The sequence below is a fragment of the Schistocerca nitens genome, chromosome 1 (genome assembly GCF_023898315.1).
Source record: "Schistocerca nitens isolate TAMUIC-IGC-003100 chromosome 1, iqSchNite1.1, whole genome shotgun sequence".
NCBI lineage: Eukaryota > Metazoa > Arthropoda > Insecta > Orthoptera > Acrididae > Schistocerca > Schistocerca nitens.
The window spans coordinates 499,728,319-499,742,102 of NC_064614.1; the positions used below are offsets into that span (position 1 = coordinate 499,728,319).

Consider the following 13,784-nt stretch of genomic DNA (forward strand, 5'->3'; position numbering starts at 1 on the left):
ACTACCTTTAGCTGTCTCCCTATTAATGTCATCCTTTTGGTACAGACTATAGCTTCTTCACAATGGTACACCAGTACATTTAAGAGGAGTCCCTTTGAGACAATGGTCCAGTGTCTCCCCAAAGTGAATAGTTATGGTTTCTTAACTTGCCCTGAATAAGTTATGTCTGACTGTCTCTGCCTAATTTTCCTTGCTGCTCACGTATGGCAACTGAAAGTTCAGAGGGACTGTTTGGTTCCCTCCGGCAGACTTCACAGTCCATTAATTCCATGGAAAGGAATATTGTGGAATGGTCAGACAATTTCTGACATACTTTTTTCTGAAAATAGTCTTCATTCAGTGTTTTCTGAACTCCTCCTCCAGTACTGTTTACAGAGCACAAACAGTAAATGGATGGTGGGGAATGCAACTTCCACCTATATCATAATCACTTGGTTCTGATCGATTTTGTAAATCTTCTGTCTATTCTCCAGTGTTACAGAATTTTAGTGTTAGACAAATTAACATTCTCCTTCCAACAGTTTATGCAGATTTCAAAGTTCTTGTAAACAAGTGAGAAATCTGAATTCAGATTAGTTAAATAATTTTTACGCCAAATTACAAAGTTCAAACTTAAGTTACATAATGTCTTACCATAATATAATGGTGCTATTTCCATGGAGGTTTATTACTCTTCATATTTCGTGTACCTTTAACTGTGTCGTAAACATCTCTAGATATCATACCCAGCTGCGATGTACTAGCAACAGATGAAATGGAAGCCTGTAATAATGAATAAGAATAAAGCATGTGAAGCTTGCCAAACATGCAACATTCGCCACAAATGTACAAATTACAATTAAATGACAAAAAATCAACCTGATCAGTGCCAACTGGTTCCCATACAGGAACAGAGCTGACTGGATGTTCCATTTCTTTGTCAATATCCCTCTCTGCTGATTCTTGAGTAACTTCTTGTATAGGATTTCCTGGTGATCTATCCAAAAGCTGAAATACGTAAAATAGAGGTAATGTTACATTCCTTGTATCACATTTTTTTCTGGATTTCCAAATGGGTTGTGTAGCTCTATACTGTTGTAATGATCTAATACTTCATTTATACATATGAGTATTGTACAGAATTTCATGCTTTTATGATCAGGGTGGAGACGTGTCTCGACACATGCACCAGTGAGAATTTCTCATACACTTGAGGTTATTGCACAATTACTTGGCCTGGCACGGAAAGAGATGGACGATGGCAATGAAAGAATTTCCAGGGGTAGCAAGAACTTATAATGTACAGAACTGTTGAAAAAATTGTAATTTCTAAGTGAAATGGGAATAAGTGATGTGAAAACTCAAAAAGCATCAATTGCAGCTATAAAAAAATCCTCTTACTAACAACAAAAACTGATTCAAGTACATTTGGCATTTCATCCTGGAAAAACATGGAAGTCTCATGGAAATCTGTTGATGACACAAAGTCATCACCCTGATGATGTTATGTTCACGTTATGCTGGATCTGTTTTGGGCAGCACAAAACAAGTAACATTTTACATGCATTAAATAAAAAAATAGCAGCTGTTGGTATGTCCCGCAGCCTAAGGCATTTGAGTGTGTGGATCACAAGTTTCTCCAATACAAACTCAGGTTTTACAGAATTGATAGTATAGCCAACCAATGGATATTATAATATCTAACCAAAGAATGTAGGAATAATTCAACCAATGTAAGCAGGGGAGAAATTCTCATAACCTCTCCTCCTATAGAAAAGACACTGACCATTTCCTCCACTGAGTTCCCATAATTCCAGTTCCTCTACCACTCAGTGCCTCGCACTATTGATGCCACCTCCCTCTACACTAACATTCCTAATGCCCATGGCTTTGCTACTCTTGAAAACTACCATCGCCCAGATGATTTCAAACCTACAACCTCCTTCCTAGTCATCATGACCTTACCCACAATTACTCTACCTTCGAATGCATCATCTACAAGCAAATCCACAGGACAGAAATGGCCACCCGCTTGCCACCATCCAATGCCAACCTATTCATAGACCGTCTAAAGGAATTCCATCCTAACCACCCAGAATCCCAAACCCTGATGACATCTTCATGATCTGAACCTTATCCAAATTCCTCCAAAACTTTAACACCTTTTCTCCCATTTGCTTTACCTGGTCCTCTTCAACCCAATAAGCCACCTTACTCAATGTTGACACCCAACTCAAAGACAGTTACATGAGTACCACCGTCCATATTAAACCTACCAACCATCAGCAGTACCTCCACTTCGACTTCGGCCACCTTTTCTGCACAGCCTAGCCGACCATCTGTAGTGATGAGCAATCCCTCTCGAAATATACCAAGGGTCTTGCCGAAGCCTTCACAGACGAAATTACCTTCCCAACATTGTACAGAAACAAATCTCCCACAATCTGTCTCTTCAGTCCCTACCACCTCCCAGAGTTCCACCGTCCAGCCGCAAAGGAACACTCCCCTGACGACTCGGTACCACCCAGGACTGGAGTAACTAAATCATTTTTTTCATCAGGGTTTCGACTGTCTCTTGTCATGCCCTGAAATGAGGAATATCCTTCCCACCCCTCCCACAAGGCATTCCACCACCCACCAAACCTAAACAGTACCCCATTCATCTCTACTCCAGTCTGTGACATCTGGATATTGCCTACCAACACCAGCTTTTCTGAATTGGACAGGTGGGAATTGTCCCTGTAATGTATCTTACATTCCCATAACACCCTGACCTCAACAGTCATTAGTTCCTATCCTTCATCCACCTATCCCCTTCCTTGCTCCCACTCCAGCATCACACAGCTTTCTATTCTACCCAACGCACCCACAAGTCTTTTTTCCACCCTCCACTACTTATCTGCTACCACATCCCCCGCTACCCCCCCCCCCCAAACTTCCACCTGCACCCAGCTGCCCTACCCTGTCCCTGGCACATGGTCCAACAAGAAGCACTCTGCTATCCCCACCCCTACCCTACTGCCCTCTCCTTCTCACTGACCTCAAGAACTGAACCATGATTTTGGCAGGGGAAATGGCAAGATGTTAGAGATTACAGAAAGACAGGCCCTTAATGGAAGAAGATGAAAGATTAATCAGGAAAAATCTGAGTGAGAAGCAGTTTCTCAAAGTTAATCTAAAAAAATTATAAACTATTTCACAATACAAAATTACTGAAATCTATATAAAAAATACAATAATGAAAGCACTACATCAGTGATCTGTAGATAACATCACAAGGACTTCAGATTCTTGAGAAGTAATGTATGGAATCTACATGTAACATCACTGCAAGTTCGTTGCAATGGTCAAGGTGTGGCACAAGTGATTCAAGGAAGAACACATCATTAGCTGATTACATATGATCTTGAATGCCACACCGCATTACCGATACCATTGGCCAGTAGGTGGATACCCTCACTATTGCAGACCAGTTAGTTATAGTGGCAGCCATTGTCCTGGAGGTCAGATTGAGCACTGGACTTGCAATGGACATTCAGTGGCCTCCATACAGCTGTGCCATTCTTTGATGAATTTTCATTCTCTGCACCCCTTTCACTGTAAGGAAACACACTACCCCTCCCCCAATGCTCTTCTTTTAAAGCCTACATTTCTGTTTTCAGCATGGTCAACACATGCATGTGCTTGCTCTGTCACACCTGTTGACGCATGCACATGCCCACTCTGTCATGTGGGCATGCGCCCATGTTCCTAGCAGAGTGTTAGGGGCCTCCTTACTCTTATAGTGAACATACCTTCTTCTGCAGGCAATGGCATTACGATCCCTTCAACAGTTTTCATTTTACAGCCTCCAGTTCATTTCTTTCTGAATAACTCAATTACATCAGAACATTAGATCCAAGATCTTATGAAGATGGACAATATGGACTAAAAGACAAAATAATTTAATCTATAACAGTTGCCTAGCAATGATGAGAGACTGAAATCAATATTTATCTTTATCATATATGAAAAAACTTACAACATGGGTAGAGAAAACCTACTCACCAAGTGGCAGCAAATGGAAATAAACAGAAATTCAATACAGTTTTGCACTGTCATTTAGTGAGCAAAATATGAGCTTAATGAGTATCCAACCACACATGCGACTTCCTAGCACATAAATCAGTTTAGTTCTTAACAGGACTAAACTGACATATGTAATTATGATTTTAGAAGTACCCAAAGGAAGTGCTATAAGGCCATTAGAGTTCACAATACATATAATAAATGATCTAGTGGATAATGTCAGAAGCTTTGTGAAGCTGTTTACAGATGATGCTGTTGTCTATAGGGAGGTTTCAATAACAGAAGACTGTAGCAAAATGCAGGAAGACTAGTAGAGGATTGACAACTGGCTTGGCTGTTGACCATGAACAGAAATAAATGTACAACATATTGTGCATAAACAGGTAAAGACACACTTTAATGTTTCATTTTGGTACTGGTAATAAATTGCTGGAATAGTAACAACTGTACATCTGAAATGGAATGTCCGCATAAAACTAACTGTAGGAAAAACAGATGCTAGGCTGAGACTCACTGGAAAGTATTATAGGAATGTAATTCATTAACAAAACATGTGGCTGAAAAGCATTTGTTTGTTTGATTCGTCAATATTGCTCTTCAGTCTGAATATCTTACCACAATGGAATAATAAGAGAGATAGGAAAGACCCAATGAAGAGCAGCACATTTCATGATCATTTAGGAAGTGTACGAGCATTACGGATAGGCTCAACAAAATCCAATGGAAGACACTATAAGAGGTACACTGAGCATCATGGTGAGGTTTACTATTGTAAATGTAAGAGCATATGTTCTAAGAACCAACACATTATTTACTCCCACATACAATTTGCAAATGGAATAGGGGAGGGAGGAATTCATAGTGGTACCGAAAGTATCCCCCACCATGTATCAATAGGTGGCTCATAGAGCATAGATGTAGATGTAGAATGACAAAAAAACTGCTAGGTTTTGTAACCAGGGGCTACTTCTGCTAGAGTCATATATCCTCCTTTCTAAACAGTGTAAAATAATTTAGTTACAAATACAGTGTGATGATGGAAGACAACTGTTTGTCACATATGCGAAATCCATTTCTCCACTACTAAAAGAATAAAAATTGCATATTCTATTTTGTAAATTAATATCACACATTCTATTCAAATTGTCGCCTAAAATTACCAATCAAGAAAATTTATGTATCCAAGTTTTCTTCAGCTTGTAACAACAAGTCACTATCAACATTTACTAACTTTTTACTCATCACGCAAACAGAACAAAACAAGACACTTAGTGCCGCTGCATCAAACATCTACATCAATACCCAGCAAATCACAGCAAAATGCATGATAGAGGATATTTTGTACTGTTATTTGTCCCTTGGTTTCCTCTTTCAACTTGAATGGAGTGTGGGGAAAAAATTTAATATTTTTATGCCTCCATATGTATCTAAACTTTATCTTGTTTCTATGGTGGTTCTACATTTTGTGAAAAATGTTTTCAAAGAATCCCAAGCAAGATTACCGAGACTCCTGGCGACTATCTTGTTACAAAATCTAGCAGAATATCTCTGAATTACTTTGAGTGCATCATTTAACAGCTGGCAAGTATCTCAAACAAAGTAACATTACTTAAGAACATGTCACAAAAGGATCTTCTATGCAGTCTCCTTCGCACCTGGTCTATATTTTTCCACAATTATCTTAATAAATATAAGTCGATCATTTACACTCTCGGTATTATTTTTGTATGTTTGTCCCAGTTCAGCTCCCACATGAGATGTCAGTAGCAGCTGTTTGCTATTTTTTATTTTTTGATAAATTTCAATATTTGTTTCACACTTTGTCAAATTGTGTATTTAATACTTTAGCTACAAACAATTTGCTAGTTAGTTCTCATTTGTTTCATTTTTTTGCAAGGTGAAATATCTTCAGCATTTACATTCCAGTGCACAGTCACCTGTTATTCAGTTGCAGTTTTGTTGTGCAGCTCACTGTACGGTAAGTACTGTTTCTTGTCTAGTATTCAGTAGTCCTGTCTTAACAGCAAATTAAATGTATGTTGGTGTTTTCCTGATATTATAAAATTAGTGTCATGTATGATAAAAGCAGATGTTGCAGTAAGTTATGAAGTCTGGGAAAATGTGAAAATTGTCTGTTATTTTTTCACTGGGGTGAGCTTAGTGGAGAAAGATGAGGCTCTTCCATGAAATTTCAGATTATGCAGGCTGGACAAGGAAAGAAAGATTTGTGACCTTTAATAGAATTAGAAAGAGCTTATTTTGAATTAAATTGGCAGAGGAGAGAGAGAATGGGAATTGGGACAGAGCAACAAATAAAAAGCAAAAGAAGAAAAAGCGGAAAATCACATTTGAAATTCCAATTAGCAACCATACTGACTTCTCTGAAACAGATTTAAATCAAAGTATGGTGAATCAGAAACATAGAAGCAACATTAAAGTTGCTGTAATCAAGAAAGAACAAGGGTTTGTTGCTATGCTGCATTCATTGCAATGTGCAAGCCAGCTGCTACAGGAAAAGCTAGGTGTAGGATTCTACATCATGAGCAACATCAAACATATGTAAAATATAAACATATAGTAACAAATATTGAAATAAACAGTGACCGTGTAGCTTGAAACTAGAAGCATGTGTTTGTGTGTTGTTACTGCAGAGTATTTCTCATGTAATAATTGTAATGATCATCATGAATTAAGAAAATTTCACATATTTAAGAGAACACTAGACTCATTTCATAGTTTGTGGAGATTTCAATATGGATGACTTAAAATTTTTCTGACAAATCCAATCCGATTTCAGTGGTGACTTTTCCAACTATAGTGTGCAGTAACAATTAATAGGTAAAAATATTTATCCTATCGTTAATATACTATCTAGCCAGGATGCCCAGGCACAATTAATGAGGATGAAAAATGTAGCACATCGTACAGTCCTGAGACACAACAATGAGGCTCATTAATGATTCTAAGATGCACTGCAATATTTTACAAATAAAATAAGAAGAGATGGAATGAGATATTGCATATATGCAGACAGAAATTAATGTGAAATTTTAATATTGCATGAAAAATTTGTATCAATGTTTGAAATTAGCTTCCCTAGAAGTCAGCTAGAAAGTCCATAAAAAGTAAAACATGGATAACTAAAGAGATTAAAATACCATACAAAAAGAAAAAAGAAATTTCCATGAAAGGGAGAACTGATAAAGATCCTGTATAAATTGTATATAAAATATTTATTTTAAGAACATTTATTAAAATGTTCCAGAAATAAATATATCATGAGAAATTATTTGTTACTAATAATGGAATTAAAACTTTATGAAATGAGAGACAACACAACTAGTCAGTGCACAAGATACTATCACAACTTAACTGAATGACTTTGTTGTGACTTGTAACAAATACATTGTTCAAGTATTTTTAATAATCACCTTCTAAATGCAATAACAAAAGAAGGATCAAATAGCTCAATTCAAGAAGCAAGCAAATACTTTAATATCACTCCATACCCTGACTGTATTGCAGGCTTATACTCTTATGTTGCTGTCAAGCCAAGCAGACACACACGACACGTTTTTAAAAAAACGGTAAATGACATTATTGAGAAAGTTGTTAACTAATTTCACACAAATGAGTCAGATTTAAATTTTGAAAAATAAAGGGAGGGAGAGGGAGAAAAGTGTGTGTGTGTGTGTGTGTGTGTGTGTGTGTGTGTGTGTGTGTGTGTGAGAGAGAGAGAGAGAGAGAGAGAGAGAGAGAGAAAGGGGGCATTCTACCTTTGTTCTGGTTCTGGAAATAAATTTCTCTCTTGCTCTATAATCATAGATAGAGCCATTTGATATGTATAATCTAGAGGTATTTGCAGAAGTAAAGCTGTGAGGGGTGGGTTGTGAGTTGTGTGTGCATGGACAGCTCAGTCGGTAGAGCACTTGTCCACAAAATACAAAGGTCCCATGTTCGAGTCCCAGTGTAGGACACAGTTTAATCTACCAGGAAGTTTTAAATTAAATTTATATTACAAAACAAATGAAAAATTCGATCAGAGAATTAAGCTGTTCAAAACACTGCCCAGAGAGATTGAAGAGCTAATTAAACGTAACATAAAAAGGAGTTAAAGTATATTTCTTAAATAATACCTACTAAATGTAGGATTATTTAGGTAAGACAAAGTGTGGAATGATAAAATATTACAAAACAAATGAAAAATTCTATCAGAGAATCAAGCTGTTCAAAAAATTGCCTAGAGAGATTGAAGAGCTAATTAAACGAGAGAGAGATTATGAAAGGTGTGGATGAGCAAATAACTAATTAAGGAAGTAACTAACTTACTTGCTAATTAACAGATGAAGTGTTTTGGAATGAATATTTAAGTTGTTTCTCCTTAATAAAGCCTCCTACACTATGGATAAATTTCTCAACAGACAAAAGCAGTCTACAGAAAACCTGTAAAAGGCCAGTATGTAGCCACATAATTTTAAGATACTGGAGTTGGATCAAAATGTGCAAACACCATGAGAAATGCATGCTTGAACATAAATGCAGATGCTAGCCAAGCCTGTGGGTTGTGCTGTTCTTCTGAACGACACCTGTGCAATGTCCTCAATATGTTGCAAGAGTCAGCCACGGTCAGAACAGTTGTTCCGTGTAGTTGTGAATGCATTATGTCATAGCTCATTGCGGTCGAACATAGGCAAATTGTTTGTAGTCATACCGTCATATTGAATATTTAAACGGCATACAGGGAAAGCAGAAAAATGTCACCCACTAAGTCACAATGCATACAAAAGCGTGTGTTCGATGATCATGACAACCGGTCATGGAAGAAGATTGTGGCAAAAATTATGATGAAGACAGTTGCTAAATCACTGCAGAATTGAATGTCACACTCACACAAAACCACTAATCAGTGACACAAATACCAGAAACAGGAAAACATCATGCAAAAGCCATAATACCTGGACTATGGTGCAATGGAAGAAAGTCATTTGGTTAGACGACCCTTGTTTCACACTCTTTCCAGCTTCTGGCCGAGTTAGGTCCCAAGAGTGAAACAGGTAGAGGGTTCATTGAAGACTGTTCATTGGATTCCATGAGCCCCCGTGGTTACTTGGCAAGGTCACATTACTGCTAAGGATTATGTGACCATTTTGGGTGATCAGGCATATCCCATGGTACAATGTTTGTTCTTCAATGGTGATGCTGTGTTCCAAGATGACAATGCCCTTGTTCAAGCCAGTCACTGTTACCTGAACTTGCCCCCGTTCTACAAGAACCTTGAAAATATACAGGACCTGTATTTATCCATTCCAAGACGTGTGGTTGTTCTGAATGCCAACTGGTTTCCTACACCACATTACGCATGGTAATATGTTGTGTTTATGGTGTTCCCACAATTATGTCAAAAATCTGTATGTATGCAACTTTTGTTTCGTTGATACATTCTCCATCATATCATTTGTCATTAATAATCATATATACATGATGTTTAACTAATTAATTAAATATGACAGTTCTGATGTAAAAAGTTTTGGAAATTTGTGGTAAGGTCTTGAGACCAAACTGATGAGGTCATCAGTCCCTAAGCTTACACACTATTTAATCTAACTTAAACTAACTTAAGCTAAGGACAACACACACACCCATGCCCGAGGGAGGACTCGAACCTCCGATGCGGGTAGCCGCCCAGACTGGGACAAGAGACATCAGACCACACAGCTACCCCGCGCAGCTGTCCTGATGTAAGAAATTATCTGTTAGACAACTGTGAACAAAACAATAATGCCCCTGAAGCCTATTTTAAGTGGGATTATACTATTTAAAGCAGCAGTAAAATCGATGTCTAATGAAGAAGTTTTATACACCACTTTTATTTGTGGGTAATGTTTAAAATTTTTGTCTGCTTATAGAATACTTTTGTGGTCTACTGGTAGCAGTGTCAGTTGCTGACTTGGGAATTCCATTGCTGGTAGTCACCACTGATTTTTCTGTGGAGAGAAAGGGCGGATTGTGGTACACTCAGCCATGTGTAATCAAACAAAAACTTCATTACCAAAAATGCAGCGAAACAGTCTGACTCCGCCAAAGTGGCGTCAAATGAGAAGCCTAGTATAAGGCAGAGAGTCACACACCTATTTATCAGCTCACTGACTAAAGTGTATCATCTGTTATGAGTGAACTTCATTCAACTTACATAGTTTGGAGAGAGAAAAAGAGTTGTGGGTAGGAAAAAAATAAAAGAAAAAAATAAGCACAGAGGATTCCTGAGAAACAAATTACCAGATGAATGAACGTATATAGCTCAATGACTTGGGGCGCAACATTGGTACCAATCTGACGAGGATTTTTAAATTGTATCATGCTCTTCATTGGATATTCATGATAGATAGCTAAATACAGATTTTAACGAGAGTGCACAAAATCTGGATTTTTTTTATAGCAGGGTTGAGGAAATGCTCCTTTAATGCAACGAACTGTCAAACATTTTCTTTAGCAATTACTAATAAACTTTCATTAAGAAAGACAATGTAGTTGTCCTGCCATCAAGCAGCAAAATGTCTCCCTGGACAAAGGTGGAGTAACATGGTTAATACAAAGCTCTATGATGATTGTGCACTTACAAGGCATGTGTGCATCTGACAGAAAATGGCATAGCAAGCTGGAAGTTGATAGTTGGCTGCACCGAGAGGAAATCAATACAAAAAGACAAATTCATGCAGATCAGTGCATGTTGATTGTTGATTTTTGTTGGAAGTTGTTGAGTATCAGGCTACCAGGCATATACAGGGTAGTATGTATGTTTGGAGCCACCCTTCTAATACAAAAACTGCTGGATAAACGAAAATTGAAAAATCAAGTGGTATGAGATGGGAGAGTGAAAAATCCCTGAGCCATTTAGGAAGCCACCTTGTTGGCTGCAAATCTTGATTTTCCAAATGAAAAAGGGGTCATGTGACATTAAATAGAAAATTAAATAATTAAACCATTATGCCTTTCATTTGAAAGTAGCCTCAGTCAGTTCTGAGTTATTATTGATGTGTCTCCCTTAAAGACGCTGTGAAAACTGATGGCATTAACACAAGCCAAGTGCATTGAGACAGCTGAGTAAAAACCATCACTTTCCCAGTGACATACTTTTTACAGATGATCTCTATGTGAATAGTGATGTAACTGAAGAAAATCACAGATAATAGTCAGGTGTCAACCAGCACAGGATGGATCCATCAAAGGTAGTCGGAGCATCAAAAGTGATGGTCTTGTGTGGAATATGGGGCTCCCCTATTGCTACGTCATAGATGTTCACAGAGGTCCAGTGGAACGGCAACAATATTCTCCAGATTTAAATCCATTAGATTTCTCTCTGTAGAACATGTGAAGGTGACTGTGTATGAAACCACACTGGTTTCAGCTCTCTGAGACTGCAGACGTGTGTGCAAGTTGCATTTGCATGAGTGTGTGTGTGTGCGTGTGTGTATGTGTGTCTACTGCTGACAAAGGCCTTAATGGCCGAAAGCTATAATTGTGTGAATCTCTTTGTTGTGCCTATTGCAACTCAGCATCTCCGCTATATGATGAGTAACATGTTGCATCAAAGATGGTAGCTTGCAAAATGATTGCCATGTTAGTAATATAGCATCAGGTTTCCCCCATCTCCCATTTCATACTACTTGACTTTAAATTTCTGTTTATCCACCAGTTTTTGTTTTATAATGGTGGTTCTACACCTATGGGAAACACTGCAGACCATACAAAGGTTTAAAAAGTCTGAAGATGGTTTTCTTTTTCTTTTAAGTTGAATAATATCTGAGGTCAAGGTGGTGAGCATATAATTTAACAGCCCCAATCTGCAATAGAGGGTTACTTGATATACATTCATTTAACAGCAGTTCTCTTTATGTCATATTTTAATGGCCTTCAGTAGTGGGTAAAAAATTAGAGGTATTTCTTCTACTATACTGGTTTTCAAACTGTAGCTATTTAGAATATGAGTGTAGAGCATGTCCTTTGTACCACACAATGCAGTATGAACAGCACACAGATGTCACTACACCAACCAGAATGAGGTAGTTTTATGTCATACCTGAAATTAATAAGGTGTGTACCACATTCAGGATGCGCTTTTCATTTGGCACCATTTAAGAGCATTTGTGACTTTTGGACTGCTACAAACATGGTGAATATTATTCACAGTTCATAAATAATTAGTCTTTACAAAAATAATGGAATGTTCCATATTATTATCCATTCCTAACACATATGTTGAACATAGGCACAATAAAACTGGTTGCTTGCAGTCTTTACAAAAATAAACAAAATTTAATAAAATCTAAATTCTGACTACTGATGAGGGAGCTACTCCATAGTATATATTACACATGATCATACGAATACCAAGGACCTTCGATTATCACATTTAATAAACTGTTTTGATTTGGAAATTCAATTAACTGTAACAATAAAAAAAATCCACCACAACCACCACTACTACTACTACATATATTGATTGTATAGTCCAGAAAACCAATGAATCCGTTACTGACAAATTCAAAAGCATAAATGCCATAAAAGCAAGTGTCTACGAAGAAAACAATATTTATCACCTACATTATTAATATATGTATAACCAAAAAAAGACGACCAGAGTTTTCAATGAAAACTTTAAAGGCAGTAACAATAACTGCACAAAGTGACACAAAGAGCTCTCTTAACATATCAGAACTGACACTACAAGTGAAAGAAACACACAATTTAATTTAATTAGTGCTTAACTAATTTTCCCTCTTTGGGCTTTATAAAGCGCCATTAAAAATATATATATGTTAAATGCTTTCAACATTTCATGATTTTCACACCAATGTGAACAGTTCATCATCTAATGGCTTCCTTAACAAGAATGTAGTACTACCTTAGTTGGTATAGGCACACCTGTCAGACAGAACTTCACATATGTGATAGTTCTGCCCATACTTAGTATGATTCTACATTATTGTTTTGTGTAATATCACTTGATAATGTCCAAGGGAATGAAATTAGCTAACCAGTAATGAAATAAAATGTTTATTTCAAATAAAAGAAACCAACTTCATGCAGGAAATGATTTCTATATAAACTGATGTCCAAAATTAAAGCAACAAATGGGAATTATGTAAGGTTGCATCTATTTTGCTGAAAAATAGTATAAACAGGTGATAGAAAAGTAAAAACAATGTAATGAATACAGAATGTAAATGACTACAACACACATAACAGTAGACAAAAATGTTCTTTGCATTTTCCAACTTAACTGATTTGCACACACATCTGACAACTAGTTAATGAGCTCAGTATCAGATGTGACCACCTCTGGCAGCAATACAGGCCTGGCAATGATAGGGCACACTGTCAATGTTGTCATCAATTTCTTTCTGAACAGCTGCTCACAGGTCTGGGAGAATGCTTAGCGGATGCTGACATGCACCCTTTCCCCTTAGTGCATTCTAGACATGCTCTATTGGATTCAAATTGGGAGAGCAAACAGGCCATGCAGTATCTTCCATTTCTGAGGAAACATCAGGCACCCATGCTCTATGAGGTCGAGCATTATCGTCCATCAGTATGAAGTCTGGGCACACAGTATCTCTCAATAACCGCACATAGATGTCCCAAGATCTCGTCACGATACCTGACAGCAGTTAAACCTTACTAATTCACCTGCAAAATTTCATTAAGAGTTGTTTGAGTGGTCAACATGATCCCTGCTT

The 13,784-nt window shown here is 37.4% G+C and overlaps 1 protein-coding gene across 2 annotated transcripts in view; it reads right to left on the reverse strand.

Annotated features, from left to right (window-relative positions):
• LOC126252813 (uncharacterized) overlaps window positions 1-13,784 on the reverse strand; it is a 253,837-nt gene that overhangs the window by 12,235 nt on the left and 227,818 nt on the right. For both annotated transcript variants that reach the window (XM_049953758.1, XM_049953765.1), the window contains exons 13-14: window positions 859-987; window positions 634-762 (exon numbers count right to left, since the gene is read on the reverse strand). In XM_049953758.1, coding sequence (XP_049809715.1) covers window positions 649-762; window positions 859-987 — 243 coding nt within the window. In that variant the 3' untranslated portion in view covers window positions 634-648. The remainder of the gene's footprint in view (window positions 1-633; window positions 763-858; window positions 988-13,784) is intronic.